The 15076-nt window shown below is 44.3% G+C and overlaps 1 protein-coding gene across 1 annotated transcript; it reads right to left on the bottom strand.

Moving 5' to 3' along the window:
* Positions 1-533: 533 nt before the first annotated feature.
* Positions 534-14773, bottom strand: S1PR3 (sphingosine-1-phosphate receptor 3). Its single transcript, XM_075931872.2, has 2 exons — positions 14218-14773; positions 534-4466 (listed from the first exon to the last, which is right to left on the bottom strand). The coding sequence occupies exon 2, from the start codon at positions 4323-4325 to the stop codon at positions 3153-3155; it is 1173 nt and encodes a 390-aa protein (XP_075787987.1). The 5' UTR covers positions 4326-4466; positions 14218-14773; the 3' UTR covers positions 534-3152.
* Positions 14774-15076: the final 303 nt, after the last annotated feature.

Raw genomic sequence — 15076 nt, 5'->3', positions numbered from 1 at the left:
GCAGAGCCAGTGCAGCCAGACCTCAGTGCTGCCCAGAGCTGGACACCCCCCAGTCTTCAGAGCCACACAGCATGGTGGCAATTAGTAGCTATGGCTACAGCTGGAAACTGGGCCCCTTTGAATCATTAGGCCTGGGATAGTTGCTCCCTTTGCTCTCTCCCATGAGCGGGTCTGTCTGTATAGCAAATGTTTCAAAGCTGTATTAAGTCAATGTTTAGTTATAAACCTTTGTAAGTCTGAAAAAAGCATGGCTTTTTTTCAGATATTTCAGCGTTACTAACAACCTCCATTCCAAGTTATTTGTAGCTGAGATTCTAGTGTATGTATTTTCAGTCTTATTTCACATCTAAGTACAGAGATCCGTACATAACATCTTTAAACTAGAGACATGGGGTGAGTTCAGCCACAGTCTTTTCCCTAACCCTAATGGGAGTTGAGTTGCTAAATCTTTTCTAATTTACAATAGCTGAGAATGCAGCCTTTGGGCTAGAGCTAAAGACACATGCTATTTAAACAAACCAAACATTTAGAAGAACAGGTAACAGAAGGACTTTAGAAAACATTTGCAATTATACTCATTTCCAGAGAGTTGTCCAAAACTGGAAAGTATAACCACACATCACTCCTAGGAGTAAAGTGGTACACCATGCAACTACAATACAGACAGTTCTGTTTATAATATAAATATGAATACAAATCTTACAGCTTCGATTCAATTCATAGCTACATGTCAGTCTCCTATGTCATGGCACTTGACTTCTTGCCACTCTTTGCCAAGGTTTTCTTTCAAGTGCCTAATAAATTGTAACTCACTGCTTTGGGCAGTTCTACTTTATACAAGTCATTTTCATAGTTATTGGTAACTTCACAGTTGCTGCAAACTCTCCTCTTTCTTCTTGCAGATGTCAGAAGACCACTGCTGACATTTTTACACACAGACTTTTAAACATAAAACCATATATTTTGAAAGGCTATTGCTATATACACTGGGCATGCTCTTTAAACACAACTGCTTTAATTACGATTAAAAAAACCCCATAAGAACCAGTTTTTGTAAATTATGAATTAAGAACAGCTATGATTGTTTGAGGTTTATGTGAGTATACTTTGCTTTGTGACTTCCCTGCCACTGCAAGGCTTCACGCAGTGGTGCACCTCTTCTTTCCCTGTGGCACATAATAGTATGGTCTCCTGTGTGCAGTAATACTTTGATCTAATTTTGGCTGTTGGGTTTAATGTGTGGGTGCTGGTGGGGTGGGGAACTGTGATATACAGGCACTTGGACTAGACGGATGGGTGGTCCCTTCTGGTTTTAAAATCTGATCTGTGTCTCTAATGCTTGGTTTGATTCAATTAGGTTGGGATTTTTCAAATAGATCCAAGGGAGTTAGGTGCTCAACTGCTATTGAAAGTCAATGGCAGCTAATCTGAGCATCTAATTCACATGGGTCTGTCTGAACCCCTGAGCATAAATCAGTCATGCTGCACTGATGTCATGCAAGCTATGCTGATTTAGAGTAGCTGAGGCTCTGGCCCCATATATTTACGATCTTTTAATCACAATGGACCAGACTACCTTGTCTTCAGAGACCTAATTTGGAGGGGATTGAGGGGCGGGAAAAGTCTACAAAGTCCTCAGAGGGGATAGGTTTAGGGTCCTAAAGTTGGGAGTACAACAGTGATAGGCAACTTGCAGCCCATGGGCCACATATGACATTTCAAGGTAAGCCAGTGGTGGGCCGCCGGACAGGTTGTTTATCTTGTACCCACAGGTATGGCTGCCTTCAGCTCCCATTGGCTATAGTTTGCCATTCCTGGCCAATGGGAGTTGTGGGAAGCAGCGGCCAGCTGAATCCCACAGCTCCCATTGGCCAGGAACAGTGAACTGCAGCCAATGGGAGCTGCGGGTAGCCACCTGCAGATGCAAGGAAAACAGCCTGTCTAGGGGTCTGGCAGTGGCTTAACCTGATGAGCCACATGTGGCCTGCAGGCTGCAGATTGCCCATCACTGGTATAGAGGGCAAGGTGAACTCATGGGGATTAATGCCACTCTTAGAGGAACAAACTGTGCTATCCCTTCTCTGGTGCAGCACAACTCCAAATGACCCATTCTGCAATGGCTGGATCTGTCTCTAAAAGACGTTATTACAGCTCCATGCTGTATTGGCTCCTAGATGGAATTCCGGAGGGTCTGCAAGGATTTTGTCATGGTCCATTGTCTTTTTAAAGGAAGCCTGCTTTAACTGTATGAGCATGTCAATTTGTATAGACTTTCACAGATTTGTCATACCATTTGCAATACATTTAAAAAAGTAAAATATATTCATTGAAAAAGTACCTATATTTTATATATGTGTGAATTCTTAGATCATTTTTAACTACCTTGAATATTAAACATTTATATTCACATTGTGAGTGGTTATTTGCCATAGTTTGCTTAAAATAACTGAAAAATGTGGTCACAGCCATAGTTATCACGGTATTACTATGTAAACATGAGCGATTTGTGGTTATTGATTGCAAGAAAAAAGACTTAGCATTTTTAGCTACACAGTTCAGGATTACTACTTCATATATTTTCAAACATACTATTTGAAACATCTACATACTTGTATAAACTGTATTATTGCATTATATATTGTAATACTATATGTTGCATGATGCAAACTTCTGCCATACAATTATGATTTAATAAAGAAATGTACAAATATACAATTATTTATACAACATACATGTAAGGCCATTAACATAACAGCAAGATATGTATAGAGCAATATAATGCACTTTGTATACTGTAAGTAATCTATCTCCCAATTAAACAGGATAGTGGGATAAATATAATAGTTGACATTTCTTGTAGGTGACACAGATGTACTGTAAGATCAGACTTTACCAAATACACTGATTCCATAAATGTCATCATGACACACAAGGATTTGTGCAGATGGCTGAGTAGTAGAAAAAGCTTTCCTGAGCCGGATCTTTTACAGCATTAAAATCCAAACCAAGTCATGTGATAAATAGGTTCTCAGTTAAATAAGTGGTTAGTATTTTCCCCCTATGATTTAAGTTATGATTTAAGTGCATGAAAACTGAAAGTTTGTAATTGAATCCTAAAAAGCCATAGATGAGTTCTTGACTTACGGAGTCCTTCATTTGCACAAGTTTCCGTTCTGAAATGATGATTTATTCTTTTCAATTATACTTGAGGGAGCACTAATCTGAAGGAAATCATCCTTTGGTTTCTGTGTATTGCTGCTGCTAGACTTACTTCGGCTTTGGTCTGGAGTGGGCTGAATAGGCAAAGATCTAGACACATTGGTCTTCATTAGACAGCCACAAACAAGGCGAAAGAAAGCCCGACGCATTTCCTTACTGGCTAAAGTGTAGATGATAGGATTCATTGCAGAATTGAGGACAGCCAACGCAATGAACCAGTCAGCCTTGAATAAAATGGCACACTCATTTACTCTGCAAGCTACATCTATAAGCAACAGAATAAACAATGGAGACCAACAGGCAATGAAAACACCAACTACAATAACAACTGTCCTAAGCAGTGCCATAGATCTCTCTGAGTTATTGTGATTAGTGACGTTACGGCTACTGGATTTTACCAGTATGTAAATACGTGCATAAAGGATGACAATTGCCACCAAAATGGCTATGAAGATACTTATGCAAAATGCAACATATTTCTTGGAATAAAGAGGCAAAATTGTTGAGCAGTCTGGTAAATTGTTGATACAGTTCCAGCCAAGGATTGGCAAGGCACCCAAGGAAACTGAGATAAGCCAACATGTTCCAATAAGAAGGAAGACTCTGTACTTTTTATTTGCATCATAAGGCCGCATTTTAATCATAGTTAAATGTCTCTCAATAGCTATGGCTAATAAGCTTAATGTAGAAGCTCCCAAGGCAACAAACATACTGCCTTCCCTAATAAACCAGATTGTGTAGGAGAGGCTCAGAGTTCTTTTTCCAGACATAAGAATGTTTATTTTGTAAACAATTCCAGCTAACAGATCACAGAGAGCTAGATTGCCAATAAAAAAGTACATACGGTTGTGAAATTTGTTATTTTTCCATATGGCAATCAATACCATCAAATTTTCCAGGACTATGAAACTACATATGATCAGAAACGAAACAGTTGTTATCCCGATGCGATCAGTTGCCTTTTCTCTTAGAATAAGTTTTCCTGTATAATTATAATGTAGCACGATTAGAGAGTCAGACTCTTCATTTCCTTGAGGGGTGAACGTGGCAGCAAATGGCATAGTAACTGTTGCCATAATTAGTTTGTTTTGTTTTTTAAAAATCATGAAAATTTAATTCCAATATCTTTCCATAAGAGGGAGCTCAAGTCACAGTCCCTAAAGCACTTCTTGGAATTGTCTGGGGATGCCCAAGGTTTCAGTTGCTGTTGCATGTCAATCTCCAGCAATGGCAGTGACGCTAAGAACCTGGGGGAGAACAAAAATCAAGAGAGTCAATATCACTATCTTATGTAAAGCAAATTATATGTACATGCACTGTAATAATATATACCAAATTTGTAAGAACTTATGGGGATATGTACACCATGGACTGGCGTTACAGCGGGTTTGATAATTTGGTATCTGAAAGCCAACCATCTACTAACTAAAACTTTAGTCATGTTACTTTGCATGGGGGATTTGACCCTCAAACTAAACATTAAGTTCACACCACAACTGCTAAGTGCCAGAAGGCTGCTTGTTAACCTTGTGACCTCCATGAATATGGAATGAAAGTGGAACAACTGCTACAGCACAGGATGATGCAACACCAGGCCCACCCCAAGGAGACCACCTGTTAGTCCTGCAACTGGACATTCAATTCAGAGACAGCTACTCAAGTCCCATTTCAGGAAGCTGAAAAAGGACTTGAACCCACTTAACCCAGACCCACACAAAGGGATTTAGCAATTTAGACCTTGCCTTATTGCTATTTAATAACAATGGCATAGCCTCAAGATGCTTCAAGGGGCACCCCACCTTAGCCTAGCCCTATGTCACTCACTGGGGCTCACGCATGAGAGAATGCAGAGTCCTATTCAAATCTCTTCTCCTCAGACAGGGAAAAGGAAACTGAACCAGCATCTACCCCTTCAGAAACCAACCTCTGCTTGCAATCCCTGGCCAGGAACCACGTAGGTGACAAAATCATTTTTCATGAGGAACCTTTTAATGCCCCACCAAAAACGTGAGGCAAGCGGGTAAAGGAGGCTGAGGCCTACATGTAACGTTTAGCCCAATGGTTAAGGGTCCTTACCTGTGACTGTAGGGAAGGGGGGGCCCAGTTCCCATTTCAGCATGGGGAAGCCATTACAAAGGTGGGATATGCTAGAGCTCTATAAACCATGAATAAGAAAGGTGTTATTCACCCCTTCACATAATACAAAAGCCAGGGTGATCCAAGGACATGAATAGGCAGCAGTTTTAAACCAGACCAAAAAAGGTGCATGGTTTTAATCCAGACCCGAAAAAGATGTGTGGGAAAAGGGATCTACAACAACCCATATACATGCCTGGTTCATGCAGCTAGCTATAGTGATGGAGGCTGGGGACTCCTTGAACTTGGCTGTTGAACCTGAGACATTTTAGTTAAATATTGTTTTGGTAGCAGCCACTCTGCATTCCAGTGGTTAGACTGCCTTCCTTGCTTCATAGTGCTATGGGTTTGAATTTTCCCTCTGCCTACCTTAAGAAGGACTTTGTAGGGGTTTCAAACATGGTTCTGCAGCATGTACCCTGGGCAATGTAGTGCTTGCTTTCTTCTTGTCTGTAGAAGCTGTTTAATTAAATGTTCATTGGGCCAGGAGCTGCTTCTTACTTCCTATGTAGCCCATAGGTTTGGCTGTGGGCTTAGATTATAGCTGGTGGGTTTGGGTCTGCCTTGCTGCCGGTGTCTGCCCCTGTTCTATAATAACCCTGAGTTTGCTGCTCTTTTGTCTATTGAAGCTGCTCTGCTTGAGTTAAATGTGCTTTGGGCCAAGCTCACAGCTACCCTCACTCTCTAGTCCAGTTGTTTAAAAAAGACACCAGGAGACCAGAGGCATTTCATATACATTGTGAACAGCGACTGGTGGGCATTTTGGACGGTTTGATTTTTATCAGTAACTAGGGGTGTGTCTAGACTACATGCCTCCTTCGACGGAGGCATGTAGATTAGCCAGATCGGAAGAGGGAAATGTAGCCGCGATTAAAATAATCGCGGCTTCATTTAAATTTAAATGGCTGCCCCGATCTGCCGATCAGCTGTTTGTCGGCAGATCGGGGCAGTCTGGACGCGACGCGCCGACAAAGAAGCCTTTCTTCATCGGCACAGGTAAGCCTCGTGAAACCAGGTTTACCTGTGCCGATGAAGAAAGGCTTCTTTGTCGGCGCGTCGCGTCCAGACTGCCCCGATCTGCCGACAAACAGCTGATCGGCAGATCGGGGCAGCCATTTAAATTGAAATGAAGCCGCGATTATTTTAATCGCGGCTTCATTTCCCTCTTCCGATCTGGCTAATCTACATGCCTCCGTCGAAGGAGGCATGTAGTCTAGATACACCCTAGGGATGTAAGTGACTAGTTGAGTCACTACTCAACTACTTGCTCTCGCTCCTCCCTCCCCCCACTGCCACTGTATCAGAGGCAGCAATGGGGGAAGAGCAGGAGTCCGTGCTGGGGGGAACCGGAGTCGTTGCAGGGTGGCAGGGGAAGCAGTGGTGCTGCAGGAGACAGTCCCAGACACTGCACCTCTGTTTTTTAAATGTAGTAAGAGCTGCCAGGCTCTTATTACATTTAAAAAGCAGAGGCACAGCAGGAGACCCAGCACGAGCCGAGAATCAGCTGTCCTGGCTGTACCAGATCAGTAATTGGTTGTACCAGATCAGTAATAACTTTGTGGAGGTTCTATGGCCTGAAGTAAAGCCATACAATGTGGCTATGGACATTCGGCACCATGGATTCATGCTGCCAAGCATAGTGTTGTTATAAAAGTACCCTGAGGTACGCTGAATTATTCATAGAACTTTCAAGCAAGCCTGAGTTGTTTTAAGGCTTTCCATGAGACCCACGTAAAATCCCCTGTTTCTGGACAGTTTCAAACTTTCATCTGTTTTACATGAAATGTAAGGTAAAATGCGTGTGCATGTGTGTATGCCTGTTTGTGCGTGCACACTCCTTTCCATACTAAACAAGTATTGGCTCTAGTTCTGGCCTGTTTTGAAGGCTCTTATACTATGGGATCATAGCTTACAGAAACGCCACGAGTGCTCCTCTATGTCTGCTTATACAACATTTCACCTTATTTATATAAGCTGAAAAATCTCTCCTTAAATAGATACTGTGATGTTGGCAGACTAGTCGCCAGCTCATGCCAAGGTCTCCATGTCTCAGGGAGAGATTGACAGACACGTAACTGGATCCTGTCTGGCTCATTTATGGGTTAATATTGATAAAATAGCTTGGGTGGCGGATATTGTGGGCACGGGGAGGCTGGGTATCCCCAAACAATCTATTGTTGCCCCTTCCCCTGTCCAGTGTACTTCCTACAAGGCGTCAGGTCTGGAGCCTTGGAGTTATGGGGGCAGTGACCACACCACTCAGGAGCTGCAGGTACTGAAGCTGTGGCACACAAGGGCTGGGGCCTTGCCCCACTGCCTCTAGTTGAGCACTGCTAGGATTGTGGGCCACAGTGGGCGTGCTTTGGTCTCCTGCAGGGGTGAGGGGAGTAGAACGGGGGGTGGGGTGGGGGAAAGGGGTACACGGGGAGGGGCCACGGGCTAGTAAAGACTTATTTTTTATGGCATACAACTACTGCAAAAGAATTTCATGACTATGGGAAAATAATATGTGATAGTATAAGTATAGTGATGCTTCAGCCCTATGATTTTGCAGGAACAGTTAGAACTTAATTAAATACTGAATGGTCAGCCTCGTATCAGCTCTTAATTATTAGGATTAGGCGACTGTAGAAAATACATTCACGGATCAATAAACACTATTACAACTTGGGCCTGATCCTTTCCCCACTGATGATGGAGGCAAAACTCTCACTGATGTCCCTGGAATAGACTGGCCCATTAGGTTGCAAAACAATTTTTCTGAGCCCTATAAATGTGAACCTTTTAAACAAAATGTAATCTAAGCACAAGTTGAGAATCACTGTACTTAATTTACAGTCTGCACACTGTATTGCATAAAACTTTTTGGGTGTTTTCTCCTTCACTATAAAGGGGATTTCACATTGCCAACATTCACTGTAAGTGCATTCCCATTAGAATGCATTCCTATGTGTGACCGTAGACTAAATCAGCTAACCATAGATAGATAGCACAAGGATGTTCATCACTGGTCACTTATTAGTTGATGCATATGTATGATATAATGGAAATGTATTTTACAGTATCACAGGTAACAAAATAAATATTTCAGTAGTAACTATTTTGTGAGTAGATCCCTCATTTTGTCATGTAGAACAGCGGCGCCCAACCATGGATCCGCAGACTGGTGCTGAGCCATGAACCGCTGGTTGCTAGGCGGTAGCAGCTTGGGCTAGGGTATGCTCCCCAGTACCTCTCCTCCCACTGTGTCTGTTGGGAGAGGTGTGTCCTGCCCCACCTCTCAGCCAACCAGAGCTGGGCAGGGGTGGTGTCTCCTCCCGGACACAGAAAAGCGGTTTGCTGTGCAGCAGGAGAGCTGTGCGGAGCCTGACACAGCATCCTTAGAGAAGCCACAACCCAGGCAGCAGCGCACAGCTGGCAGCTGAGAGGCAGTACAGGGCTAGGTGAAGGGGTCAGGGCTAGTGCTGGGGGGCTCTGGAGATGGTGGGTTTCTAAGAAGTAGGGGGCTGGCACTGGGGGGCTCTGGGAGCAAATACTGGGAGGCTTAGGGTGGGGCTAGTACTGGGGAGCCCGAAGGGATTGGGGGGCTTTAAGAGGTGGAGGGCTGACATTGGGGGGCACTGGAGTGTCCGAGGTGGGGAGCTGTCACTGGAGGGCTCAGGGGGCGGGGCTAATATTGGGGGATGGCACTAGGGGATGGCTCAGGGGGGATTGGGTGCAGTGAGGCTCTGGAAACAGGAGGCTGTCACTGGGGGGGGGAGGGCCTGATGGTTGGGGGCTGTAAGGGGCAGAGAGTTGGCACTGAGGTGTTTGGGATGGGGGGCTGGCACTGGGGGACTCTGAGGGTGGAAGGTTGGCATTTGGAGGAGGTTGGTTGCAGGGGACTCTGGGTCAGTGGCTGATGCTGGGGAGTAGTGGAAGAGTGGGGGGCTCTAACGGTTTCAGGGGGCTGAGATGTACCCCAGACTCGCCATGAACAGCTGGCTTCAGCTGCGGTAGTCGTCGGCCACGTGGAAACTGCCAGAGCTGAAGCCAGTTGTTTGTGGTGACTCGGGGAGCTGGAGCTTTTGGTGGACAGATAACATTCTATCTGCATATTTACATAGTCATTATTTGCAAAATAAATATTCAAATATGGAGATAAAATGTTGCCAGTCCACCAAAAGTTTGTGAATGGGTTTGCTGGTATAAAAAAGGTTGAGAACCACTGGTGAAGAAGGACAAGTATGTTGCTTTCTGTCCTCTGTGTAATTAATAACGTGTTTAAGTTTATAAACCAGTACAGTTCCATTAAAGTCAATGTAGATGCTCTAATTTACACCACCTGAGGACATGGATTATATATTTAATTAACAGAAAACACATAGGATATCTTCCATTATTCTTAACAATCTCCCTTGTTAAAATGATGAACATAGGCAATATCACAATCAAAGTAAATCTCTGTTTGCTTTGGACAGTTATTGGATAATGAACAATAGTGTTGCCGGCTGAATGATGGATTTCATCAATGTGATCTAAAGAAAGCAATATTACCTGTTAGGACCTATAGAAAATGAATCTCAATGATGAACCTTTTCAATGTTTATATTAATAATAATGCAAACAATAATTTAAGAAAATGCTTGAAAGTTAAAATTTTATCTGAAAGTGACATTTTAAAGTGACATTTTTAATGTTTTGGATCATATTATGCTATTGATTTTTAAGCCAAACTTCCAGGCTTTCTGTTTAAAAATCAATGACATAATATTGGCCTGTTCATTTTTTTCAACAGCTGGTTAAAATAGCTGAATGTTACTATAAGAAGATATTGTCACCCAGAACATTTTACAGGACTTCTTTGTCAACACAGAATTACAGCTGTAGATATTCTACAAAATGTCTTAATGCCAGTTACATATAAATGGTCACTGCTTACAAACTATCGGCCTGATCCTGATATCTTTAAAAAAGAGAACTTTCCTCTTAAGTTTGTGTCAGTTTTTTTTTTTTTGGTTAAATGGGTCTCAATAAAAAAACAGACAAAGAGCCAGGATTCACTGGCATGTTCAAACTGCTTTGTGCTGCAATGGAACCATGAACAAAGGTGGGAGTGAAACAGAAAATCTGGACCAAAGAGTTTGAAAGGTATTTGATTACAAATCCCTTCCTGACACAGTTGTTCAGGTTTCATGTCCTCAGTACCTACAGTACCAAATCCTATTTCTCCTGTTGTCCATAGAATTTTCCAAGTAAAATAGGGTAGATTAGATCAAGTTGTAACGTGACAAAGAAACAGAACCTTCCTATTCTCATGTCCTCTAAATAAAATAAAAGCCATGTAAGTTTTCTTCACACATCATAAATTAAAGAAATAAAAAATCACAAACCCCTAATTTATTCTCCTTTAAATTGGCCAAAGTATAGCAGCCTCATTGCTGCTCCAGTTCACTCAGAAATAGTTTCCCAGAACCCACTAAGTTGCTGTGGGATTACAAAACAAAGCAGCACCACTAATATGCTCTTGATGCACAAGAACGGAGGGACTAGTATAGAATCAGGAATGTGGCTAAGCTAGCTGGTGATTTTCCAACCACAGGGAAATGCCTACCTGCCCAATTAATACCCGTTGTGGTCCCACTATGCTGCTGGAGTGGGTCATAGGGTTGTATGGAAGCCAAGGACTTGCCTCTTAATATTGTTGGCTTCCGTCTTGCACCAGTGAAATCAGTGCAGCAGGAGCTGCTCCATTACACATAATTAATGTATAGAGTCTATACTGCAAAGCTCTAAGCAACTCCTGTAAGACTCCCATTGGGAACTGAGGGCTCTCAGCATCGCACAGTAAACACTCGGCAATTTGCAGTAATAAGGTTGAAGAAATAGCAACCTAGGAGTTGGAACAACAATGGGACAACTTTGCTCTCAGTTATACTCAGCCTGAAGGGCAAAGAAATTTGATGAGTATAAAGGAGAAAAGAGCTTTGGCTCGTTGCTTCTATGTTCTACCACTTACTTTTGTCTAAACAAGGATATATTATACCACACTGTCACATTACCAACTGAATTGTATCTCTCTAGCCAGTTCACCATTGGAACTGACCTTTTTATGCATTTAAGTAGCAACAAAAACTCTTGAATAAAAGGGAGAGACACTCCACACATTCAAGGTCTCTGTCCTTCCCCATATGTAGCCTCGTCATTTACTTTAGCCACAAATGATAAATGTAAGAAAGGAGAAGGAAAATAAAAATAAAAATGTACAATGCCAACATTTCTTCTGTTTTATTTATTTTTAAACCTTTTCCACGTGATGAGTAAATGTGTGTAATTTGTCAGGCATGCCTTGGTGGTGTTAGATTTAAGACCAGAAAAAGCTTTCTGAGAACATAGGTGAATTTTAATATACAGTCCCAGTTTGAAATTGAATAGCTCTAGCTGCAAATGGGGTTTAGACAAAAAACAAAACAAAAAAATCAGCGGCAGAACAATATTTCTAGGAAAACACACAAAGAAAGAAAAATTTAACCATTTTAAAAACAAATGTGCTGGCAGTGGTATGGCTTAAGCCAAAAATTTTCATAAATAGTTATTTTTCTTGGCTTCTAGCTTTTAGACAACAGAAGTTTGCATTAGTAATTCTTCTAAGTAGAAAGCATGCAAATCTTATTCATGAGCTCTTGAGTGCTTTGAATCTTGGTTTAAAGAATACTGCAGGAAGTTATCTTTACTCTTCTCCTCACTCTCTCTAGCTGCCCTCCCTCCCAGAAAAGCATCCACTGTTCTGTTTCCTGATTCTGAAAGGTTACAGTGACCTTAACTTTCACTTTGGGTCAAAGATCTTTTTTTTCCTAAACATAGAACTGGAGGTATGCAGAGAGCGTGTCAGCACCAATACTATTGCATGACTATTCTAAACAGGAACTAATTTTCTAATCCAAGACAGCTCCCATGACTATACCTGTATAACCAATTTCCTGAAAATTCAACCAGTCCGACATTGAGCCTTTACTTTAAATAATTTCTCTTCCAGTATATTTCCAAGTAATGTGGCAACAAATCAAAAAAGCAGCAAGTAGCAACAACATGTACTTTTACAGGTTAACTAATATAAGGAAACTTTAGAAATTATATTAAGTACGATATTGGACAGAGAACTGGTTATAAAAGCTGACAATTTTTAACTTGAACAGTCTTTAAATAAAGAAAATGGGAGCCATATAACTCTAAAGGCCTCAAAGACTGACCACATAAGAGTGACAAATAAAAATTGAGTGTTGTGGAATAAAATATGACAGGTACTAAAATTTTGCAAGGAAAAAATGAAATTACTTTTAATTCAATTACTAGATAAAAGCAGCATTCACAACATATGGTTTTGCCTAGGTCAATATAACAACCACCTGTAGGGGGAGATCTAAATTTGTAATTGAGTCCAGTAATTATCTCTCTCCTAGGGAATTTTGATATTTTCACTTTCAAGGAACTTGATCACCAACTTTGATACATCAGTGGTACTCCTGAAACTATTCACTGAAGTGCCCTACCCCACAGCCCACCTCAATCATGATCTCAGAACAATGGAGGAAAGGCTGCTGGTTGGGACTTGTCTACTTCCGCATATTCCTCCAAGTGAAATTAATCAATATGAAAATGGAAGAATAGGGACTACGACATCTTATAACTGGAAACTATTTTAGACCGATTTGCATGTAAACTTTTCAACCAAAGTCAGAGGACTAGAACTGCTGCCAGTCGACCACTCTTGCTAATGGCCAAACTAGCAGATGCTACGCACACAGCCCTTTCCTCGGAAAGCACATCGCAGCTACCAGACAAATGCACGAGAGGACACAAAGGAAAAATCTGAGCCCACAAACAGCAAAGCTGCCGGGGTGTCCTTCTAACAATACACTGAGCGCGGAAAGTTCTTCAGCCCCCACTGGGCTTCAGGTTGAGGACAAAGTGTCTTCAGCCAGACCGCTCTGCCACTGCACCGCTCGCTGCAGCTGGGCCACTTGTACTTGATGGACCGAACTTTTGTCATTCACCGGTGCTTAAAAACCCTCTTCAGGAAGGGCAGGCGAGTGGAAGTCTGAGCGCTGCGTTGAAGGCAGAAGCGCTCTCCTGCCGGCAAAGGGGGACCCCCTCAGAGGGGAGGGAAGAATTTTGTCCCCCACCAACAGCGTTCCCATAGGCTGACTTCGACACAACCCTGTCGCTAAAAGTCAGGCAGCGCATTTGTCAGGGGGGGAGAAGGGGCAGCACCTGTGAAGGACCGAAAGGTGCCAGTGTAGACAAAGGGGTGGCTCTGCTTTCTGCGCCCACCGCTCACATTAGCGCGCTCCGCTTTTTAAGCCGGGGGTCCCCCCCCCCACACACACAGGGACGCGGGGCTACCAAGGACTATGAGGGGTGACTGCAAAGCGACAGGGCTGGCACTTGGGTCGCGCTCACTCCCCTGCATCCACCCGAGCGGGGCTTCTGCTGGCAGCCGCCAGAGGCTGGGGAAACCAGCGGCCCGGCCCCTCGTTGGCAAGGAGAAGTGAGACCGCTCAGCAAACGCCTGGCTCCAGGGAAAGCCGAGGAGAACTCCCCGACCGGCCCCGACTGCCGCCCGCGCCCCGCAAGGGGCAGACTGGACGGACCCCAAAGCGGGGCTGGAGGCCAGGCAGGGCGCCCGCCGGATACCAGCGCAGCCCAGTCACCTCACGGCCAGCCGAGAGCCGGGCAATGACAGGCGCGCGGTGCGAGCCCTGCTTCCGCTGGGCCAGACACCGCCGGGCGAGCAGCCCCTGCGCGCCGAGCCGGTTCCTTAAGGCGAGTTTCCTGCAGCTCGCAGTTGCCCCCGCCCCTGCCCCAGGCTTTGCTTGTACTCACGTTCTGCACCCAGGCTACTGCCTGCACCGCCCCCAGCTCGCCTCGGCTGCTCCGGGGCCGGGGGGGAAGCATCCTGGCGAAGCTGGGGTGTATGGGAAGGGGTCCTCTGGCGCGCCTGCCCTGTGCTGGGCTCAGCCCAATGTCCCCGAAGCCGCGTCTTTCCGGCTCCCCTCTCTCTCCCCCCCCAGCTTTCTCCTCGCTCCGACTCTGCTCCGGACCAAGCAGGCACCAGCCCGCAACCGCGCCCAGGCAGGCGGAACCGCCCCCAGCCACCCGGTGCGACTCCCCTGTAGCGAGCAGCGCTCTGCGGTGTCCGAGGGATGCTCAGCAAACTTCTCGGGCTGCCTGGGAGGAGCCGGCGCGCACTCCCCCGCTTTTGCAGCGCCTCCCTTCTGTATCGCCCTCCCATTCCTAGCTCTCCGGGCCTTCCGCTCCCCCTTGGCCCGCTCACACTCTCTTCGCCCCCCTCCTTCTAGTCCCATGCTACCTCTTGCGTCTTGCCATTAGTCTAGTCCCCATCCTCCTTGCTTGCCTCTCCTGCTTCCCATTCCAGCTAGCCCCTCCTCTTTGTACCAGCCCTTCATTGCCGGCTCCTTTCCCCCTGACTTTTTCTTTCTAGGCTGATCTTTTTATTCTCACTTCCTCTGCCCTCATTCCCTTCTTTCTTCTCAATGTTTCTCCCCCTCCCCTTCTTTCCTTCCTCTCCCTGCACCCTCTTTCTAAATCTTACTGCTGTCACTCCCATCCCTGACATAGGGTATCTCTACACTGCACCATTATTTCAAGATAACTAGCATTATTTCAAAATAACAATGCAAGCATCTACACAGCCATTCTGTTATTTTGAAATAATTATGAA

The sequence above is a fragment of the Pelodiscus sinensis genome, chromosome 6, assembly GCF_052426305.1.
Source record: "Pelodiscus sinensis isolate ZL-2025 chromosome 6, ASM5242630v1, whole genome shotgun sequence".
Taxonomy (NCBI): domain Eukaryota; kingdom Metazoa; phylum Chordata; order Testudines; family Trionychidae; genus Pelodiscus; species Pelodiscus sinensis.
The sequence above is the reverse complement of the archived record's forward strand: the minus strand, read 5'-3'. Positions and strand labels throughout refer to the sequence as shown.

What these genes read in the sequence shown, in the direction of transcription:
- S1PR3 (XM_075931872.2), bottom strand. Translation starts at nt 4,325, where the DNA reads ATGATTTTTAAAAAACAAAACAAACTAATTATGGCAACAGTTACTATG.